Genomic DNA, 20,576 nt, shown 5'->3' with positions numbered 1-20,576 from the left:
CCTCTTTTAATGGCTGATGACAAGCCTGAGATGTTGAGCATAAAAGTCCTGATTCCCACGTGGGAAGAGAAAGGCAGCTGCATCTGCAGGTATGAGCACATCATTTGTCCTGGGAGGTTGTGTTGTACTGGCTGCTGAAAATGAGGAGGAGGAAAGCTGTGACTCCTTGAGCCTTTTTAATTGCTAAGCTAACCCTGTACTAATACGATGTTCTTGTAGTGCTGTCCTCTGTGCCAAAATTGTGATGGCCTATTTTTCAGACTCCTGGAAAAGAAATGCTGTTGCTTTCCTTCTGCCCTAGCAGACTCTAAGATTTGTGAGACTGCTTCACGTTTCCTCTGCTTCATAGATTGTAAAAGTTTATTTTTAAAAACCTATAAAAATGGGGAAGTATTTTAGCTACTGAAGGTCTTTCTTCTGAATTATTATGAACCTCTGAAATATATTTAGATATATTTAAAAATTAAATTAACAGGAATTTAGCTTCCTTTCTCTACCACTATATTATACTTTTACCTCCTTTTTTACAACTAGTAAGAAAGTCCATGTCTCATCTCCATGGCACAGCACTTCAGTCAGAGGAAAATGAGATTTGTATCTGGCTACTCATGCAGATTTTCAGCTACCAGCTGCAATAGGACATGCAATAAAAATGTGATGTCCTTGCATAGCAAGTACTATAGGAACAGTGCAGCAAGGCAGTTTGCATACAGCATTCTTAGGGTATGACTTTGCCATCCTTCTCTGTGTTCTTGGCCTGGATCTCCCCTATAAGCATTTGGAGTTGATTTTGCAATGAGAGTGCTTACTGGCTATCATATCAAAACCTGTACTGGGTATGGGCAGCCTTGGTCAATATAGGTCTTCAAGCCCAGCCATCAGAGAATATGGAGAAGTTCAGAGAAAATCTCAGTTTTCTCCTTAAATAAGAAATATTCAGTTAAGACTAACATGAGTATACTGTAGTAGAGTGGTTCTTTGCCAGGAAACAAAGAATAAGAGAAAATTATAACACAAAAAAAATCAGTTATACTTACTGGCCAAGCAATCTCCTATTACAGCAAAATCCATGTGCTCTGCTATAACATTTCAAAAACATCCAAGTAAGAACCACCTTTATTATTCTCTTGTCTTGCAAGAAAAGGGGAACTATAATTGAAATGGAATGACAGTAAATTTAAAGCAATAAAAAACCCCATTATTCATGGAATACTTAAGGATTCTTGTAGATCTCATTGTTGTGTAATAATCCTATCCCATGCCTGGAATGGGATGGGTAAATATGATCATTAATAACAGTTCAAATAAAGAATGTTTTTCGGATATACCCATCTCATGCTTCAAATCATAAGTAAGTGGATAGGAATGAATGCACCCCATATCCTTAACATAGCCTTGTGGCTTTATATTCTGTGTGCCATTATGTGCCATGGCTGACACTTCCTGAAAAGTTGAGTACACAGGTGTATGTCAGTGTTCCACCTCAGATCAGAAATGCAGTTTGAAAGAAATTTTCCTTATTGTCATCCCTTCCAATGGTTCACATGTGGGACAGTCTTGTAACAAATGAACTTTTAGATTAAACTCATTTGAAAGTTTACTCTGCAGTTACGAGTGGGCAGGACTACAGACTACAGCTAGTCCAGAGTAAAATTATCTGAAAATCCTTGTGTGTGGCGTCCTGAGTACACACATTACTTGCTAGTGCAAATACAGCTTATATGAACTCATCTAGGCTTTAGGTTTTTACTCTTCCCAAGGGTGATTTCACTGATTTACTGCTGAAGTACTATATAGAGAAATTGATACCAGGGAAAGGGGACCTGGAATGTGCAGTGTAACCAAGCAATCTATTTCTGTCTTTGTCTCATGAATTCCCAGAAACTGTGGCTTTATATTTAACAACCTATCATAATTTCTTTCCTGTGGTCTTGCCTTGTTGAGCCTTGAGTTCTTGTAAAGTTGTAGCATTTACATCATCCTTTAGCAGAAATTCCTGAACTTAACTACATGCTGTGAGAAGAACTACATTTGGCTGTTTCAAACCTGTCACACATTAATGCTTCATCGCTGTTTTGTTGGAAGAGATGGTAATTAAGTGTTCCCAAGCCATGGTATCAACAACATTCATGAAGTATAAGAATTCTTTTCTTTCTCTTGAAGATGTGGAAAAAAAGACAGTTTCATAGCTGTTAGCTTTTTGTTACCTGGGATCATCAGAGAAATCTGGATACATTTTTTATCTTTATATAATATGAAATAAAAATGCTCAGACCATGTGGCCCAGCATCCATTTCATAACTATGTGCAGTAATAGAAGCTTAAGGAGGAATGAGAAGGAAATGGAAAGGAGGAGTGGAAAAGAAATCTGTTTCTCATATACTTCCAGTTAGCAGTGGCTGAGGGGCTTTCTGAGACTGAGAGCACATTTTGGACCATAATGCTAAACAAAAACTATTTCTTTAACCTTCTGTGGTGTCCAAAGCAGGGTGTCCTCTATACACCTGCATTATGTGTCTACAGTGTCTCTTTGTCACTGGTCCCTTTAGAGGTCTGTGGATTGATGCAGAGCTGCAGGTAAAGTTAGGACTGACATTTCTAGTACTTGAAAGGCTATTCTAGTTCTTCATTGTTTTAGCAGAGATCACCATCCAAATGCTTTTGCTGAAGTCTGTATTTGAGTTGTAATAATACCTGGCTCTCCTACAGTAATGTTGCATTAGGGTATCTCTAAGAGCATTAAAAAGAGAAAATCTATTGTAGGAAAATACCAACAAAAAATATTATAAGTAGCCCTAACACTGGTGTGAAAATAGTCTTTAATGATAAATACTTCTGAGACTATAAATAAAATATATCAGAACTAGTAATCCCTATGTGCTCTGCTTGGTGCATGGGTGTTTATATTAATTTGTACTTTGATTCAGACTATTCAGACAGGTTGAATTACCAACACAAGCTGGTTTTATGGACATTCAGGTGTTTTTTTCCTAAGAGTACATTTTTTTCTGGTATGCACAAGTGTTTATTTCTACAGGAGCAGGTCACCACATGTGTTGTGGAGGGATTGGTTGCTGGAGAATCAGTGCTAATCATATACTTTAGGCTGATGTTCTCAAAGAGGTGGAATTCATTTTAGGTCTCAAAATTTCTCATTTGGTGCAGACCTTCTTGCATGATCGAGGACATCTAAAATTCAATTTTCCTTCTCACTCAGAGACGGCAGAAAATATGATTTCTAGTGAAATGTGGAGGGTTCCTGTGTTTCAGTCCAATAGGCCCTGTCAAATCTCACTCTGACTTATTTTATCAATTATTTTATTAAATATTTTATTTAGTTATTTTATCAATTGCTTTATTTGTAAAGCCAGCTTTCAAATAAATGGTATCTTACCCAAAACTTCCTTAGGAAGAATTAGCTCACATTTGTAAAGCAATTTGAGGAAGGAAAGTGATGGTTTATTGCTACTTATCATTAATATATTTTTATTGCTGTATCATTTTCTCTAATGACTCCCTAAAAGCTAAATGCCTTACTAAATAAATGAAAAACGGTCCATCCAGAACCAGACAAGCTGCTCAGTCCATATGTTTAAAATGCACAGCGGATGGGCTGTGGAATTAATATACTGAATTTAGTTTTAATTAGTGGAGATTTTGGGAGAGAAGAGTTTTCCCCCTGGCTGTTACAAAGCAGAAAAAACCAAAACACTTCGTGCCCATGAGGGACTGAAATAGTTCTTTTTATTTTAATGCACTTTGGAACAAGGAGAAGTGAGATTTGTGAGAAACATTTCGAAGCACTAGAGTAAGTAAATGAGAAACAGTGTTTTGTCCAGCATCAGACCTCTGTTCCACCACTTGTATCACAGTTACTGTCACTCTGGTTTTATGCCCACACTGAATGGCAGACAAGACGTGCCCAGCCAGAAGTATCTGGCCAGCTTGTCTTTGTTAAGCCACTTCACTACATTCCATTGCTAAGCCTGAATTTGCCAAATCACCACCATTATGAAGAATCTACTCTTTGAATTTCTCTGAATGTAAACCATGAGGCATTAGGGGAAGGACTGAAACAAAACCCCAAAAATCTAGCCAGAGGTGACACAAGCCTTTTCAGGAGCTGGTCTTGGCAGTGAGGTCTGTGTGGCAAACTGGTTTGAGTGCATGCTCGGGACACCTGTAGAAGAATCTGCAAGGTGGTCAGGCAGGTAGAGACTCCTCCCCTTCTGAGTATCAATAGGGTTGTCCTCAGCTGCCCTGTATAGAGAGATTGTAACTCAGTCTCTCACCTAACAAGACCAGGGCATCTCTGCATGTTTTTTATGGTTGTTTATTTAATTCTTCTTCTTGGTATGCCTGACCTTGTCATTTCGCTGAGCACTAATAGGCTCATTTTTCCTGCAGGATAAGAAGGACTTTAATAACAGAAGCAGTGAGGCAGTGTCCTGTTAGATGTTACTAAATCAGCTTGTAACGTTTTTGCACTGGGTCTTGGGCATTGCCCACCGTGTGGGAGATTCAGGTGTTACCCAGCTTGTTGAAAAGAAAACTGGCTAGCAAATTCATCACTTGGTAGAGAGATCAAATTAGAAAATTCTGGGTGGTGATGGGCTACTTGCAGAGGTAGAGAGGCTTGGTGGAAGCCCATGAATAAAGGATCCAGCCAACTGCAAATCTGAAATCTAGGTGATCATGACAAACTCCTCAATGAAATTCTGCACTTTCCATCTCTCCAGCCATCAACCCAAATATTTTTCTCTGACTGAAATAAGCTTTAACTCAACTCAAAATTACAGACTGTATCTTACTGTTGCCTGTGTTAGATGCAGAAGGTTATATATGATCCAATTGTCTTTTCCAGCCTTAGAATTTACAGCAAAGTCATATTGCATTCTATAGAAAGAAGCTCCTCTCTAGGAGAATAAAATCTCATTTTCTGGTTGAGGTGGGCTTTTTTATCTTTAAAAATGTAAACAAATTTTTTTTGTGTGTGATCTGAATCAGACCATATTGTTTTTTTGGGAACTTACTGGAAAGATTTTAATCGGAGTCAGTTCAATAAAACTATAAACGTAATTACTTACTTTCCCTTTTAGAACATTCCCAGAGAGACATTGTAGTTAATTTTGTTCTGTAGTAAAAAAAAAAAAAAAGGAAAATTCAAATTTTTATAGTTAGAGTAAACAAGGATGCAATGACAGAACACTTTGTTCAACAGAAAATCTGAAACTTTCAGGTCTGTAGAAATCCATTAAAAATTAAAATAGACATTCCATCTCTATTTCTTTCTTTGTTATTAACTACAAAAAAAATTAAGGAAAAGCATAAAATTTTGCAGAAACCCTTTTAAAAGGATTGTGTGAATATACCCCAGTGGCAGAATCTTCTCTGTTACCTCCTGTAATTGTTTTATCCCCCAAAAGTCTGCTTCCCTAGCACAGTCACCTGGCTAGAGCTAGAGGTATATATTTTCTTATAGTCAAGAAGAATTAAATCCTTTTTCCCCCTGGTTATTCTAGGGCTTCCAGCAGAAATTCTCCTTCCATAGTAAAGAGATTGTGGCCATCAGTTGTTCCTGGTGCAAGCTGGCGGTAAGTGGATAATGCTTCAGGAGACTGTGATCTGGGTTTAACTGGGAGTGGCTATGGGGTTTTTTTTGGTTTGTTGGTTTGGTGCTTTTGTTTGGCTTGGTTTGTCTGTGTTTGTGTCTTCTTTTTATTTTATTATTTTTTTTTTTTTTGGTAAGAAGGCATGGCTTAGCAAGATAATCTTTAGTTATATGTTCCTAAATCTCCATGGTTTGAAGGACTTGAAGATGGTGGAGTTGGGAATATTGCTCCAGTTTTTGTACCATCACCCTCTTCTTCTTCTCCAGGCTTCCCCTTTGTCTTTCTTGCCCTCCTTCTTGACTCTACTCTTTCCTTCTCTTCCAGTTCCATAACAAAGTCACCTGTTTCATGCTACATCACATTGAGGAGCCATGTTCCCTGGGGGCTCATGCTGCTGTCATTGTGCCTCCCACCTGGATCATTAAGGTGAAGAAACCTCAGGTAACTGCATGCTGATGTCTGTTTCTGAAGCTGTCTGGCTGTGCAGGGCCTGTCTGGCTGTGCAGGGCCAGCCTGGCTTCTCTGCTTGGTCCTCCTTCACGAAGGCATGCTTGTTCAACCTTGTCTCTATCCCTGAAACCCAGCATACATCCATGGTGGTTATGAACCTGTATCCTCCTGCCCCTCCATCAAGTCCTTCAGTAAATTTCCCTGTTTGGGATGATTAGCAACAAACATGACTTGTTCTGAGCTAATTCAGCTCAGAGTTGTTCCTGTAACTGTGAGTTCAGCAAGCATACTGCAAGAAATCCCGTGTGGTAGGCAGTCAAGCATGTTTCATTAAATAGAGCTGAGCAAATACAGGGAAAAACTTCACAAACATTCACTTGAACTGCAGTAAGAATTGGCTGTGTCTGGACTGGCATCCCTCTGAATCTGCCTTTAATGGACCTGTAAAGAATCAGGTCTTACTTACCACCAGTGCTTGCGCAGTCAGCAGTAAGCCCACATGCTGCTTTAGTTGCATGTAACAGGCATTGGACTTCAAAGCTTTTGTGATGGATGTGGTAGGTCTTGGAGAGGGTACTTCACTGGTGAACACAACAGGGAGAAAAGATATCCAAAAGAGAGCTGGCCAAAAATTGAAAGTGGGTTCACATCATGCAATCTTTGAAAGTCTGTTTTCACTCCAAGTTGAGCTGAAAGAAACAAACACTGAACATATCAGGGAGTCGGAAATGGTGGCTAAATTTTTATTTCAGAATAATATTCTTTATTTCAGTCCATCCTTGGGAAGTGACCTGGGCTTTTTGACTCTGCCTCCTGGCTGTCAAGAAGAAACTAAGAAGTTCAGGCTGTAGCCAAGGCACTAAGGCAAAACTAGTCCATGAAACAAGAAAAAGGCCTGAAGCCTAAATTGTGACACTGTCTTTAGTTCCAGTTTAGGGATATGGCCAGCAGATTTGGGCATGAGTAGGATTTCTAGCAAGCTGGTTATTAAAGACAAGAAGCAGAGGAAAGAGGAGATATATGTATAGAGTAACCAAAAAGTCAACCAAAGAGGCCTCTATTTTTCCTTTAGGTCAAGAGAGAGCATAGCAAGACTCCTAACCACCTCCGCTCTGAGAAAAAAGGGTTTTTTGCCATTTGTAGATTTCCCCCACACTCTTCTTTCTCTGTTTTAGTCAGTCTCCTCCAGAGAAATACTTTTTTTCCTTTTGTTGAGGAATGTTCGAGGCCTTGGCAGGGACTTTTTATCCTTGGCTAATTTTCAGCAACTGTCTGGTATTTGACAGATGTATGCATGTTTGACGTATTAGAAGATGCTTTTCTTCAATCCTTTTGATTTTTATTTTATTTAATTTTTAGTAAAAAAGAAGAGAAAACACCAAAACCAAACCAACAAACCCTGATGTGTAATTTTCTTTTGATTTGGCTTTTGCCTAAACCAGGCTACCTTCCTTATAACATTTGTAGAGAATTTGCTTTCTTGTCCATTTTTTTTTTAATAAGTTCAGAATAAAAAATTAATCTAGGTAATTATAATTTATAGAAAAAAATTTTTTTAAATAAAGGCTTAAAATATTAAACTAAAAGAAAGTATCTGTTAGCTTTGTGTGCCTGAATCATGAGCACAGAGAAAGTACTTCATTATTAACTTGCCATCACATATCTAGTCCTTGAAATTCCTGGTCCGTAGCATGGAAAACCTTATCTTGAGTAGCTGAAGCATTAAATAGCTCAAAATTATGACAATGGGTGCATTTCCATGAAGCTTCTTAATAGCACCCATTGGAGTTATGAGAAATGCATCTTTATTACTTTAGAAAATAGTGATGCATCTTTTGGATGTGTTTTCAGATTTTTGGCAGAAGTCTTGTTTTCTTATTTATTGTTTTCTTAGGAAATATTTTTCCTCTCCTGCTGTTTCTGGCCAGCTCTACTTCTACATATTATGACCCTCTTCACCCTATAGAAATATTTGATAAACACTATGAAATATTTAGTTCATTCGATCCAGAGAGTACAAACACAATATTTACAAATTTTTGTAATTTCACATTAAAAAAATGAATGTGTAATCAACAATCTGTTTTTCACATATTCCACAGTCAGAATAAATTTGGCTAGAAGCTTTTTGGGTTTAAAATATTTCCTCAGCTCTAATTACCTACTTACACTGGTCACAGACAACTCCTGAACTGAATTCCCTGCTCATATAAAATTGATTTTAGTGGTGCCTGCATCCTGTTTGTTTGTGGTTTCCTTTAAGTAAATAAGATGGCTTTTTGTAGCAAACCCTTACCCTGTTTTATAATCTTTATTTTTTGATTGCCACAAAAATAGTTTTCCATGCTTATTTTGTACAACGTGGGTCACCACCTTTCAAATATTAGGCTTGCACAAAGACCACACTCTGTGTCTTGTTACCGACAATGTTGTGCTAGTGAAGCATCGTGTTGTAATTGGTTAAGAACAAATTTATGCTGACAGCCTATGTTCTAAATGGGGAGCTTTTGCTTCTTGTAAGAAACTGATTGCAAGATGAAGAATATTCAGAATGGTTCAAGCAGCTTTGGAATAGGTGGTAGCCCTCTGTGTAATGACCCACTTACATGAATGGAAAACTCCCAATACCTCTGCCCTGTTATCTGTAATGTGAGCCCCTTCTGTAATTTTCTGCAGATTTTCTGTATTGTTAGCAGTGCTTTGATACCAGCTCTGTTTCCCTGGGGTTCAGTACAGTTCCATCTCCTAGTTTGTGAAGCAGGTCACCCCTGTTGACTGGTGGTATTTTGTTATAGGGGAGGTTTGTTAGCCAAAGTGGTGTTAGCTCTGGCAGTGGACTTGCTATGTGTTTGTGTTGTGGGAGAAAAGTAGATGATAAGGAGGATCTGACTGATGGATTTACTGATTCTGTCTTCTGTTTGGGAAGACAAAGGCAGTAACTGTAAAATTCCAAGGTTTTTCTGTTCAAGGTAAGTAAACTTGGTGTTTTCTTCGCCTCCTTTGAGAACTGTGAGCTAGTTCTAGTGAATACTTGTATTTTTGGGTTTATTTCTTTATTTCCTCAATTGCTGAGTGCAGTTGGCTTGTCTGGTAGTGGTTTGTGAACAACCAGGAGATAGTCAAGACTGACCTTCCCAGATGCTGTTCACTGTTTAAGTAATTTGAAAATCAGTGTGCTAAAAGCCTTTGGAAACCGAGGCTGAAATATTGTTAAGGAAAAGGTTGAAAGGTTGCATTGGATTTGTCTGAGGTAGCCCATGGCCTTTGCACCATCCAACACCATTCAAGAAGGACTCCAGTTCTTCTGTTCATCTACCTAAGCTTGCTGAGGGTTACACTGACCATTCAATAACATGAAACATCTCTTTTTGAAGATGGACAAACTGACATCCACAAAGGAGAGGTTTCCTCTCTAGAGGCAAGTTAGGATTTACTTATGGTGCCCATTTAAAGGTATGCTTTGCTATCAGGTACCTTGCTGAATAACATTATATGTTTACAAAACGCTCATTACCTTGTTCTGTGAACAAGGTATTACTTATCCATTTCTTCACTTCAGTGTGCAAAGACTGCTGATACTCTTTGGCTGTTACTCTTCTGCATGTTTGCAAAAAACCCTGCGTATGTTTAAGCAGCTTTTTTGCTGTTCATCTGCTATGGACATGTGGTTGCAATTGCTGTAGCAAAGCTTTCGGTTCTGTTAACACTATAGATGTAGGGAGGTTTAAAAATTTTTTAAAAAAGAGCTCGAATAACATTGTTTAGTGCCTTTTTGAGTATGGAAATGAAAGTGGTTATAATCATGGATGGACTCTTAGACTTAACCCTTTCCTTTAATACAGCTGTATGCCTTTTTCCACCCCACTGTTAGGTACATTATAGTGGGATTTAATGGCAACTACATTTAAACATTCTTCAAATTATTCTTTTATAATTAGTAGGGTTTTACTGAACTATCTTTACGCTTGGTATGCGTGTGAGTGTCCAGCAGACTGCTGACAAGACTGTGGATAGACTAGATCTCCTGTCTCTGTCCTGTGCTTTGCTCCAATCCAGGGAGAATCCTTCATCAGAGAATGCCTGAGGAACTAGGCTAAGGCTCCCATGGGAGACAGCTTTGAATGTGATGCCCCCCTAACTTTCTATTGACAACAAAACTTTTGCCTACAGTCAATGTGACTGCTGAGGTAGGGCAATGCAAGACCATGCAGATGGGATTGCTGATGCATTTGTGTAGCCAGTGCAGTCTTTATGGTTTACCATGCTTTCAGGATCACTGTGTATCAGACTAGGGAAGAGTACGAGCACTTCTTTATGTGGTTTCTCAAAATATGTTCTAAAAGGACAAATTCCTGTAATTGCTCTGCAGAGCTGTCTTGTCTTCAGTATTTTCAGTAAACAATATGGCATGATTATTTCCTTCTCCAGGAATGCTGAGAGCTTGGGACCTTGTGCTCTACAGCAGGCTTCTCTTGGTCCAAGTGATAAAGGATAATACCTTCCGGTATTTCAGTTAGATAGCTGTTAGTTTTTCTTCTCAGGAATGTGGAGGCATTGTCCTGTGTATCTGGTGTATCATAATCAAGTCTTTATATTTTGAAAGTGGTTGATGTGTATTAAACAAAACCTAGTAGCTATTTCTGTTGATGTTGGATAACAAGCAGGATGAAGAATAGACATTGGTTTTAAAGATTTGATGATCTCTGCTTGTTGACTTTCATTAGTGGTACGCTTCTGATCAAGGTCAGGGCAGAAATGAACTTTCAGATTAGCTGAGTGAATCTTGGTTTCCATCTTATAGCTAGGAAAAAAAAATCAATGAACTTTCTTTCCTCATGCTACTTTATTTCCTGGTGGTAGTTAGACTAGAAGTTGAAATACTGCAAAAATATTTGGAGTATTTCCCATAAGACAAAATTTCAGTTGTGGAAATGATTAGGGTTTCCTGCAGGTATAACTTCAATTGCTGAATTAAAATAAATAACAAAGTATAATAAAATTCTCCTTTTTGGACTGTTCTTATCCCACCAGAACACCGTTTTGCTCAGTGTCACTGAGCAGACTGTCGCCTGCCTGGAGAAAAGCCTTGACATAAGTTCTATTTTTATAGGTTCTGCAAAAATACAAGTAGTTCTACTTTTTTTTCTATGTAGTTAAGTGATATTGTTATTAAAAACACAACAAACAATCACCCCAGAAATACCTTCTTTACTTAAATCCTTAAAAATTAACAATTCAGTTTGTTCCTTAGCAGATGATTACACAAGTTTCTTGATAGGCCTGAACTGACTCTACAGTGCCAGCATCATATGCCATGGTGGCCTACGTTATGTTGAGTCATAATGGTTGCCAGAGCTAAAATTTGTTGTTTTCTTTCCTTAAAAAAAAAAAAAGCAAACAAAAAAACATGAAAAATATCTTATTTATCATGTTTTTTTATTACATCTTTATGCAGGTGGTCTCCATACCAGGAGACGAGCCTGATTGGGCAGGAGACTGGAGCCCCGAAGGGGAAACGGGCGTCTCCTACCCCTATTGGGAGGGTTGGCAGGTACAACATGTGGTGTTATGTGAGTCTATGGGAGCATCTGATCTTTTTTCCCCCCTCACAGCGTGGGAAAGTTTCCAGTTCCAAAGCACCAGTCTGGTCTCCGTGTGTGGCTTTCTCCATAAACGGTGGTGTGGAAGTGTAAAGCATGCAGCGCATGTAATTTAAATCTCGAGCATGTGCCAGATACTCTTATCATTCTCCAAGTGGACACGCATGGAAGAGCTTCGTAAAGGGGCTCTGTCTGGGCCTGTCTTCTAAATTTTGTTTTGCTTTTCATGTATTCTTTTTTCTTTTGATGTAGAACTCCTTAAAGACTTCAACACGGCGAAAGAAGAGAACGTCCTTTAAAAGAAAAGCCAGCAAAAGAGGAAATGAAGTGGGTATTCAAGTGCTTTGGAAATCATGCTCCTTTTGTTTAAATGTCTAAACGCAGACTTAAAAGTTTTTAGGCTTTTTTTTTCTTCTTTTTTTTCGCGGAAGTGTTTAATATATTTTTCCCCTGGAAAATTCCATGCTATTGAATGTGTTCTTAGAAGAGATAAAACTTGTATGAGAAGTTTTATTTTCTGAGTTGATATTTTTCAAGAAACAACGTACCAGACTCCAGAAGGACCATCACCTAATGAAAGAGTGTTCCCTTGGGATGTAAGAGACTCACCTCACACCCTTTTTTTCCACTAAGCAGAACAGGGGTGTGAAACTGAGGTTGTGAAATCTATGGTGAGTGCACTGATGCAAGGCTGTGGTCTGGTTTGAGGATATCTTCTTCAGGAGATCTCATATTAAAATTTGGCCACAGAGAGAGAAAACAGATTGTTGATCTATTGGTTTGATTTACCACGTGTCTTATAGAAGACTGTGCTTCCAGATCTTTCCTAGTGGATTAGTTATATAGACAAACAGCCTCATGGGAGAGGTGGAGGGAGACTCACCCTCGCATAGCCAGGGCTTTCTGGTTCAAATCCTTTCTTGTATGGTGGGAGAACTGCAGACCAGAAACTGGAATCTGTGTCTGTAAGAGCCCAGGACAGTGCCCTCTTACTGGGCTCTCAGGTGTCCTGCAAGGGTAGGGAACAGGGAGGTAAATAGTTTTCTCAGTGATATCTCATGTTGGATCTGTGGCATTTGTTCAAAGGTGGGAACGCAGCAAGGCCAAGAATTTGAGAGCAGATTATCTGCAAATAAGTGCTTATGCAACTTGGCTGTTGGAATTAATGGAATAAGTAGTTCATCTCATTCTATTTTCCTTTGGAAAAACTGTTTGTGTTAGAAATAACATTGTATCTGACACATAATTATTGTTGTGTGAATAATTGCAGGAAATAGGGTCAGAAATAATCTTGAAAGAATTTTGAAATAGTTGTGTGCTACTCTGAAATGATACTTCCCCCTCTTATTTTATTCTGTTGTCTCAGCTGGATAAATTATTCTCAGATGAGCACCACATTGACATGGCTGTACTGTTTCCAGTACCTGAAGTAGTTTTGTCAGAGCTAGGTTGGGTCTTCTGTGTGTGCTATGCCAAGGAAACATACATTTCTTGTGCTAAAGCTGTTTCTTGCTTCTGTTTCTCAGGATAACAAAGGCCGGCCTTTTGTGATAAAGCCTATCTCCTCTCCACTCATGAAGCCACTGCTAGTTTTTGTCAATCCAAAAAGTGGAGGGAATCAGGTAAGAGTATCAGTTGGGTCTGAATCACAAAGCTTAACAGCAAGGTTTCTGCAAATGAGACTAGTTCTTGGCCAGTCAGATAGGAAGGACTCTATGCCTGAACTGCAGCCCTCAGAAGGGGTCCTTGCTGTGGAATGGCCTTTCTGCTCCAGTGGAGTTGGATGTCTGGAATGGGTACTTGAGTATTTGAGTGGTTGTACTCCTCCCTTCCGATTCTTGAGAGGAGTCTAATATGATAGTTTGGAGGTTTTCAGAAGATTTCATCTTTCCACAGAAAATCTAGGTTTCCAGTGAAGTTTTAGGCTTACCTTTATCCAAAAAGTGGTTTCCTAGCTTTGCTAGGAAAGGCTGTTGAAATTACTGAATGTGAAATGACATAATTCCTACGGCATCTAAAAAAATCATTAGTGGTCTTCTACTGCACCATAGAGACCAAGTTTCAGTGATTAAAATGCAGCAGGCTTCTTCCTTAGGATTCTTGGAATTAATACTTACCCAAATGAATATTTTCCAGGTTCTGCCACTTTTTGAATATCAAAGAATCTGAGGGCCTTTTAATAGAAAAGATTGATGTAAGATACAACAGAGGCCTAGAGAGCATGGAGAGTAGCATAGGCACTGCTCATTTTCTCCTCTGTTAGAATTAGGGAGGATATCAAATGAAACTGTTTAGACTGATTCCAAACAAAGGAAAAAGCTGGTCCTCCTCACAGTCTGTAGTTCAGCTGACAAACTCCTTGCAGTAGGATGTTGTGGATGCTAAACATTTAGACAGGCTGAAGGAGATACTTGGAAGTGAAAACCCTGAAGATTACTGAAGTCCAGTACCTCCCTCTGGTTCAAGAGTTCTATGAACTGCACACAGCTGAGACTGGAAGAATACTTATGGCAATCACACTTATTTTCTCTCTTCTTATACCTTTTCCTAGGTACTATGACTGCTATTCTTGGTTCTTCACTTCAGGGAAGGTGTCAGGCAGAAGAGCCGTCCCTCAGAAGGGAGAGCTATGGAAAATATGATGTGTACCCTCAGGCCATGTCTGAAAGGCATTCTTGAATTAGAGTACAAGCTCACCCCATAGCGTTCTTAGCTCTCTGCTGCTAGTAGGAGATCCTGCCACTTTGTGTCTGGGCAGAACGTGAAGGAAGGAAATTGAGTGGAAATATGAACCCCAGAGACTGAGAAAACAGAAATTATACCTTTAGGTGATGGGCTGGCCACACTGCACTGAGCGATGGGGGCAGCTGTACCCCACAAAGTCCTTAAATCCTGCTGCTTTAGATGGTAGAGGTTACAATTATGAATGATCACTGTGGTGATGGTGGAGGCCTGAGCACTGTCATTGCTTGGATATTGGGCAGGACACTGTTCAGCATGATGAAGACTGGCTACAATCTTGTTCAACTTCTTGCTGTCATGGATGGCTGAGGGTGAGGTGGGATAACAGAGGTTTCTTCTTGTTGCAGGTGGTGAGAGGCAGGAGAACAGGTTGCTGTGGGAGATGAACCTTTGGTCTGACCCCAAATGCCTGTTCTTATGAACCATTAGTGATCTGTGTTGTTGAAATTAGTCTATATGCCTGCATGTGCACCTTGTCCAATTTGGTGGGTTGCTATTCTACAGAGCAGTCATTTGCTATGCCACTTTCTAGTTTGTCTTCTTGTTTTGTGTTTGCTTTATAAAGCACAGAAAAAAAGAAAAGCAGTTCAAATGTAGTGAATAATGCACACTTATTTGCAGTAATCATTAAAATACTCATGATTTCCCTTCCTTTGATTTTTCTTTCTTGCCAGGGCACTAAGGTTCTCCAAATGTTTATGTGGTATTTGAATCCACGCCAGGTCTTTGATCTCTCTCAGGAAGGGCCAAGAGATGCGTAAGTACTGGAGCCTTCATCACTGAGCACCCTATTTCTTGTCTGGTCAGGAAAGCAGGAAAAGATCTGCCTTGGCTAGATTAGTGACCGTGTGAGGCTTACATATCCAGGTTTTGGTAGCATGGGAAGGGCTGCTGTGGTGGCTTTTGTGACAAGAGATCAGGAGCTGCCCCTGTGTCCAGACAGAGTCAGGTCCAGATGGCTCCAAGGCTTGCTGCAGATCCCAGTGCCTGACCATTCCCTAATGAATGAGCATTCCAGTGGGCTGAGGCTGCCTCCAGACTGCCACACATGGTAGCACTGTATGATTGTCCCTGCTTGCTGAGTAACTAACTCAGCTTATCCAGACAACAGTTGAAGTGTAAGCCTCTTCCAAGGGAGAGAGGACTCTTTTAAAGGGCTGATTCTTGCTGCCAAGGGTTAAGAAACCATCCTTCTGTGGTATTGGACATGGGGATACTGGCCTTATTTAACCATCTGTTCAGAGCTACTTTCACAATTCATAAGTATGTTTTGTATGTTTTTGTAAATATTGTTTCTATAAATATTTTACAGTAATAATGTAAAATCAAATATTTGCCTGTAGAAGAACAGTCCAAGTGTTTCCTATTCAAGGAACCCAGCCTTTTTATTTTCCTGCAGAAACACCTGCAATGCTGTTCTCTCGTGATGTTTGGAAGCTTTAAGTTAGACATACATTTTTCAGAGCTGTATAATGGGGCAAAGGAGGGTTAGGTCCTCTGGTTACTTGGCTCTCTAGATGTGAATGTGTCCCCCCCTTCATTAGAAAATATTTCATTTTGCCTTTTTGAAGGATACAACTGAAGGAGCAGGACTTCAAAGAGTACTTTTTCTCGTCTCTCCTGTTGGTATTTAGATCACATATCCAGAGAAAGAACTCTATTACATGTTCTTGCCTTCTGTGGTGTTAAAATACAGTCACTAGTTGAAGAAGCTGTCACATTATACAAGACTGAGGAATGGTAGCTCAACAAGTCATGATGAAGAACACTAAATATTGTTTTAAAACCTCAATATTTAAATTTGTTTGCTTTAGGGTAAGAGAAAAATGAAAGATTTTGACCTCTACAGAAGGAATGTGAAAATCTGGGAAGATGCTAAACTGATCAAACACTTGTCAGGAGGTGCTGTCTAAGATGGAGGAAGGCCCCATTTCACATCCTAGTGATTTTGCATTTCCACCTCCACTCAAATTCTTAGTAATGAATATTTGAAAGTGCAGTAAGTGGTGGGTTACACTGTCACTCAGCAAAATGCATAAAAAGTATCTGCATTACTGTTCTTACCTTTTTTCTCTCTCTTTTTCCCTTTTCCCTCCCTGGGCAGGCTGGAGCTGTACAGAAAAGTGCCAAACCTGAGGATCCTGGCATGTGGTGGGGATGGGACGGTAGGTGGCAGGGACCTGGCAGTCCCATGGTCTTGGATCAATGATTAAACTCCTCACAGTGGCAGGTTTCCCACCTCACACTGCCTGCTGAGGCATAGAGAGATAGCATACCTTACACTTGTGAAATCTAATACTTGTTTTTCAATTTTCTCTGTGGCCTGGCCTGTGTAGCTATAGGGCCAGATTCTCATGTCCAGAGCCATCTTTCCTTTATGCATAAAGATTTTATACAGCTTAAAAAAGATAAAGACTAACTTTGCTGGTCTCCTCTCAACATTTACATTAGATCTAGAAGGATCTAGAAGGTTAAGTTAGTGTCTGGGAGCCATTAAATCTTAATTTCTTCTCCTTCCTGCTAGATTCTGGTAGATCCAGGTTCAGTATTTTTCTTTATAACAGAATTTCTGTGTTCTTAGATAAGTGACTGGAGTCAGATCTTTAAAGGATTTGGGCACCTTCATTTGGAGAAAAACTCTGCAGCTCAGGGTCTGAAGGTCATAAGTGGTAATGGAGTTATTATAACTGCATTCTGTTTCCAGTACTTAAAAATATTTTAAATCTCAGTCTGTGCCACTGAGTGCTAAATACTGTTGAAAAACTGACCTTAATCTCTAGGGGGCTCAGTTCCCCAACATGTGTTTGATGGCAATTTTAGCAATAAGTATGGTAAGGAAAATGCATTACTACTTGCAAGATGAAGTGATTGGACAGAACAGATCTATGTAGATGTTTAGGACATGGAGAGGTGGTTGGTTTACTTTGTAGAGAGCTGAATCCCCTCTCTTAATTCATCTCGGCTTGAATTTCTGGGGGAATTTTTTCAGCTTCTGTGTATTCTTTTAAAACCCCAGTGGCAGGGTTATTAATATCAATGCTTCCCCTGCAAGAGTGAAGAAAAAAATCAGTGATAAGACTGCTGTCTTTCTGGTACATGGGAAAGTAAGACATAGTGGTTACTGCATGATGAACTTTCCTTAAGAAACATGCAAGGCATTGCTTTAGCAGGAGACACAAGCTGAGAAAAAGTGTTTTGATCTGTTTTCTTTCCCATCTGAGGAAGCCAGTGTTTTCATAGGGGGGAAAAATTAATCATGAAGACATTAAAAGAGAAAAGAATGCAGCTACATTGAGTCAGACCATCCTATTTCACTTTGCTGAAATTTGCAAGCGAGAGGTGGCAGCACCTTCTCATTAGTATGAGCAGCACTCCACTATTACATTTGCTGCTGCTCACTTTGAAGCAAATTAATATCTAGTTATTTCTAAAGCCATTACATCTAGAAATGAAAAATATGGCTCAAGTGGACTTAATGAATATGCAATGAGACCAGATGTTACCTCACATTACTGAGGTGAATCAGAACTTATTGTAACTTTTCCATTGTCACTGCTTGCTGTTCCTTCCCGGGGCAGAAGTGGAAAGCTTTGCTTTCAAAGCAGTCAGGAGCTTTCTGTTTACAGGGAAATGATAGTCTGAATCATCCTGGATTGTGCAACAAATGTACAAGGTTTAGAAGTGACCTCAAGTTAAATAGCAGCGTTGTGCTTACAAATTAGTAATTTGACGTTTCTGTTCAGCTGTTAAAAGCATCTACAAAAGTGGTGGATGTTGTAATGTTACCTGTAGCAGGGGGAGGCTGAAGCACAATGTGTGGATTAAGTCAGTGGCAATGACAACGGACTCTTTAAGAAGTCCTGGCCCTACGGATGTTATCTTGACTTTTTATTCTGTCTCCTGTTATCAGTGCAGAAGTATAGATATTTTGAAAGAGAGAGGATTGCTTACCTCTGAAAATCCCTTTAAAAGACCTCAGTATTTTTGGAGACACCCAAGGTCATGAGAGCTGTAAGTAGTTGAGATGACTGTTGTCAGACAATGAACTCAAACAGGGGATCACATCCCAGATGAATGCTTTAATAATTGGACAATTGGTTATGATAAATAGCTGTCTGATAAATGTCATTTGTGCAAAATTAAATTTATTTTCTAAGAGACTTGGAGAAAGAAATACCCTAGAATACTAAATAGCATGGTGGTTTCTGTATTTATCAGGCCACCCCCTCTGCAGTCCTTCAAACTGCAGCTATTTTTCCCCATGCCCATGTTATGCTGGGTGGCTTTTGTGAAGCTCCAGTGTTATCCTGGTTTGGGTTGAGAATCTATTTGAAACCCCAGTAACATTGGTTGGGGGAAGAAAAATTCAGTCCAGCTGTAGTCAGGATTTTGATTTTCTGTCCTCTTTAAAAGGTCACATTTCCAGTAGAAACTGAACCTTTGAAAACTGGCAACAGGAAAAAAAAAATCTGTTAATTTTTTATTAATTCTTTATCTAAAAATGCAGCACAGGTTCTTCACAATCTTTTTTTTAAAGAGAGAAGTAGTTTAAGAAAGAGTCCTTTGTTTTTGTAGCAGGAATTTCAGTCACCAAAATTTGATAACATCTTTAGCAACAATTCTTGCTCCCCTTTGAAAATTTCCATTTAATGAGAACAAAATAACTTACAGTAATTTGTTCCTTCTGGCTAGGTTTCTATCTGAAAGTTTTATGTAGTCCAGAAGAAAGGAGAAACAGTTCTCTGGAATAACTAATAGCTTAGGATACAAAAGAGACAGTTTCATTGTTCCAATCCAAAACCTTCAACCCTGAGCCTTAGTCTGTCTTTTAGTCTAGTTTTTTATTATTTTATTAGATATGTATGTGTGTGTGTGTGTGTGTGTATCTATATATTATATATATACAGATATAATGTCTTGTACTGAGTGAAATAATTCAGCACTAAGGTCTGTTCTCTGGGAAAAAGAGACTTGTGAGCAAGTTCATGCTTGGCAGGACAAGTTCTGAGACACCATGCTGTTTTAATATGTCTCTCATTTTCTTTCATAACTGTTGTCAAAAGTTTAGTTCTTTTTACATAATGATAATTAAAAAAATTATCTTGAATTGTCCATATTATTCTTCATTCATTTTAAAATTTATTTTACTTGATCTTCTCTGTGAAAGAGAATATGGTATTATCAAAATATGTCTTTGTCCTTTTAATATTCCTGACAGTTCTCTTAATTTTCCTTTTTATAGGTGGGCTGGATCCTATCCATCCTCGATGAGCTGCAACTCAGCCCCCCACCTCCTGTGGCTGTCCTTCCTCTTGGCACTGGGAATGACCTTGCTCGCACCCTCAACTGGGGTGGGGTAAGGACTGGCTGGGGCACCCTTACGTGGGGGTTCTCAACTTGCTGCTCAGATTTAGTTGCGTGGGGTGGAACTTCTTTTTTGGCTAAAATAGTAGGCAGGGCTGTGTCCAAGGTCTGCTTCACTCTGGCAGAATGGTTTGCTTCAATTTGCAGTCTGGGATTTTGAATTACTAATGATGTTGTTGCAATAAAAGTGTACATAGATGTACCTGGTATTTCAGGCCAAGTAACAAGAACAGTAATCAGGCTTCTAATTTCAACAAAGTTTAAACTTTCTCTTTGTTTATCCTTTACTACAGCACTGAAGTTATTCCAGGAAAAGCAAATATACCTCGAATTCCTCTCCCTATGGCCTTACTTTGCCTGCCCTAGATTTGTGCACCCAAATAGTAGCTTGTTAAAATGCACGATCAAAAATTTATCGAGGGTCTTAGGTGTGTGTGAAAGGAGGGAAATCTGTCAGGTAATTGGTGAGTAACTCAATTTGTTGTCACCATCTGTGGCTGATACTCTGGTCACTCTGCTGTCAGGGTTACACAGATGAGCCGGTGTCGAAGATCCTGTGCCATGTAGAAGATGGGACCATTGTCCAGCTGGACCGCTGGAATCTTCAGGTGGAGCGCAACCCTGATTTGCCCCAGGATGAGCTGGAGGATGGGGCACGTAAGGTTAGAGGCCGCTTTTTCCCATGGAAAATATAGAATGCTTATGAACATCTTTGGGTTACATTTTAAGAGCATGGCTTGGGAGTTCTGCAACTTTTTAATTTTCTATTTGCATCTCTGCCTGTGACTCTTTTCATGTGTCAGTGGTT

At 39.3% G+C, this 20,576-nt stretch overlaps 1 protein-coding gene across 8 annotated transcripts in view; it reads left to right on the top strand.

Moving 5' to 3' along the window:
- Positions 1-20,576, top strand: part of DGKI (diacylglycerol kinase iota) — a 211,759-nt gene that overhangs the window by 93,423 nt on the left and 97,760 nt on the right. For 4 of the 8 annotated variants that reach the window (XM_039570683.1, XM_039570685.1, XM_039570687.1 and 1 more), the window contains exons 7-15: positions 5,523-5,594; positions 5,937-6,053; positions 11,518-11,613; positions 11,915-11,989; positions 13,189-13,284; positions 15,079-15,161; positions 16,509-16,569; positions 19,647-19,760; positions 20,293-20,430. In XM_039570683.1, the coding sequence (XP_039426617.1) occupies positions 5,523-5,594; positions 5,937-6,053; positions 11,518-11,613; positions 11,915-11,989; positions 13,189-13,284; positions 15,079-15,161; positions 16,509-16,569; positions 19,647-19,760; positions 20,293-20,430 (852 nt within the window). The remainder of the gene's footprint in view (positions 1-5,522; positions 5,595-5,936; positions 6,054-11,517; positions 11,614-11,914; positions 11,990-13,188; positions 13,285-15,078; positions 15,162-16,508; positions 16,570-19,646; positions 19,761-20,292; positions 20,431-20,576) is intronic. The other 4 variants (XM_039570686.1, XM_039570689.1, XM_039570684.1 and 1 more) reach the window with 3 other exon arrangements.

This window comes from Corvus cornix, chromosome 1A, assembly GCF_000738735.6.
Source record: "Corvus cornix cornix isolate S_Up_H32 chromosome 1A, ASM73873v5, whole genome shotgun sequence".
NCBI classification, from domain to species: Eukaryota; Metazoa; Chordata; class Aves; order Passeriformes; family Corvidae; genus Corvus; species Corvus cornix.
Note: the sequence above shows the minus strand (reverse complement) of the source record. Positions and strands in the feature narration are given on the sequence as shown.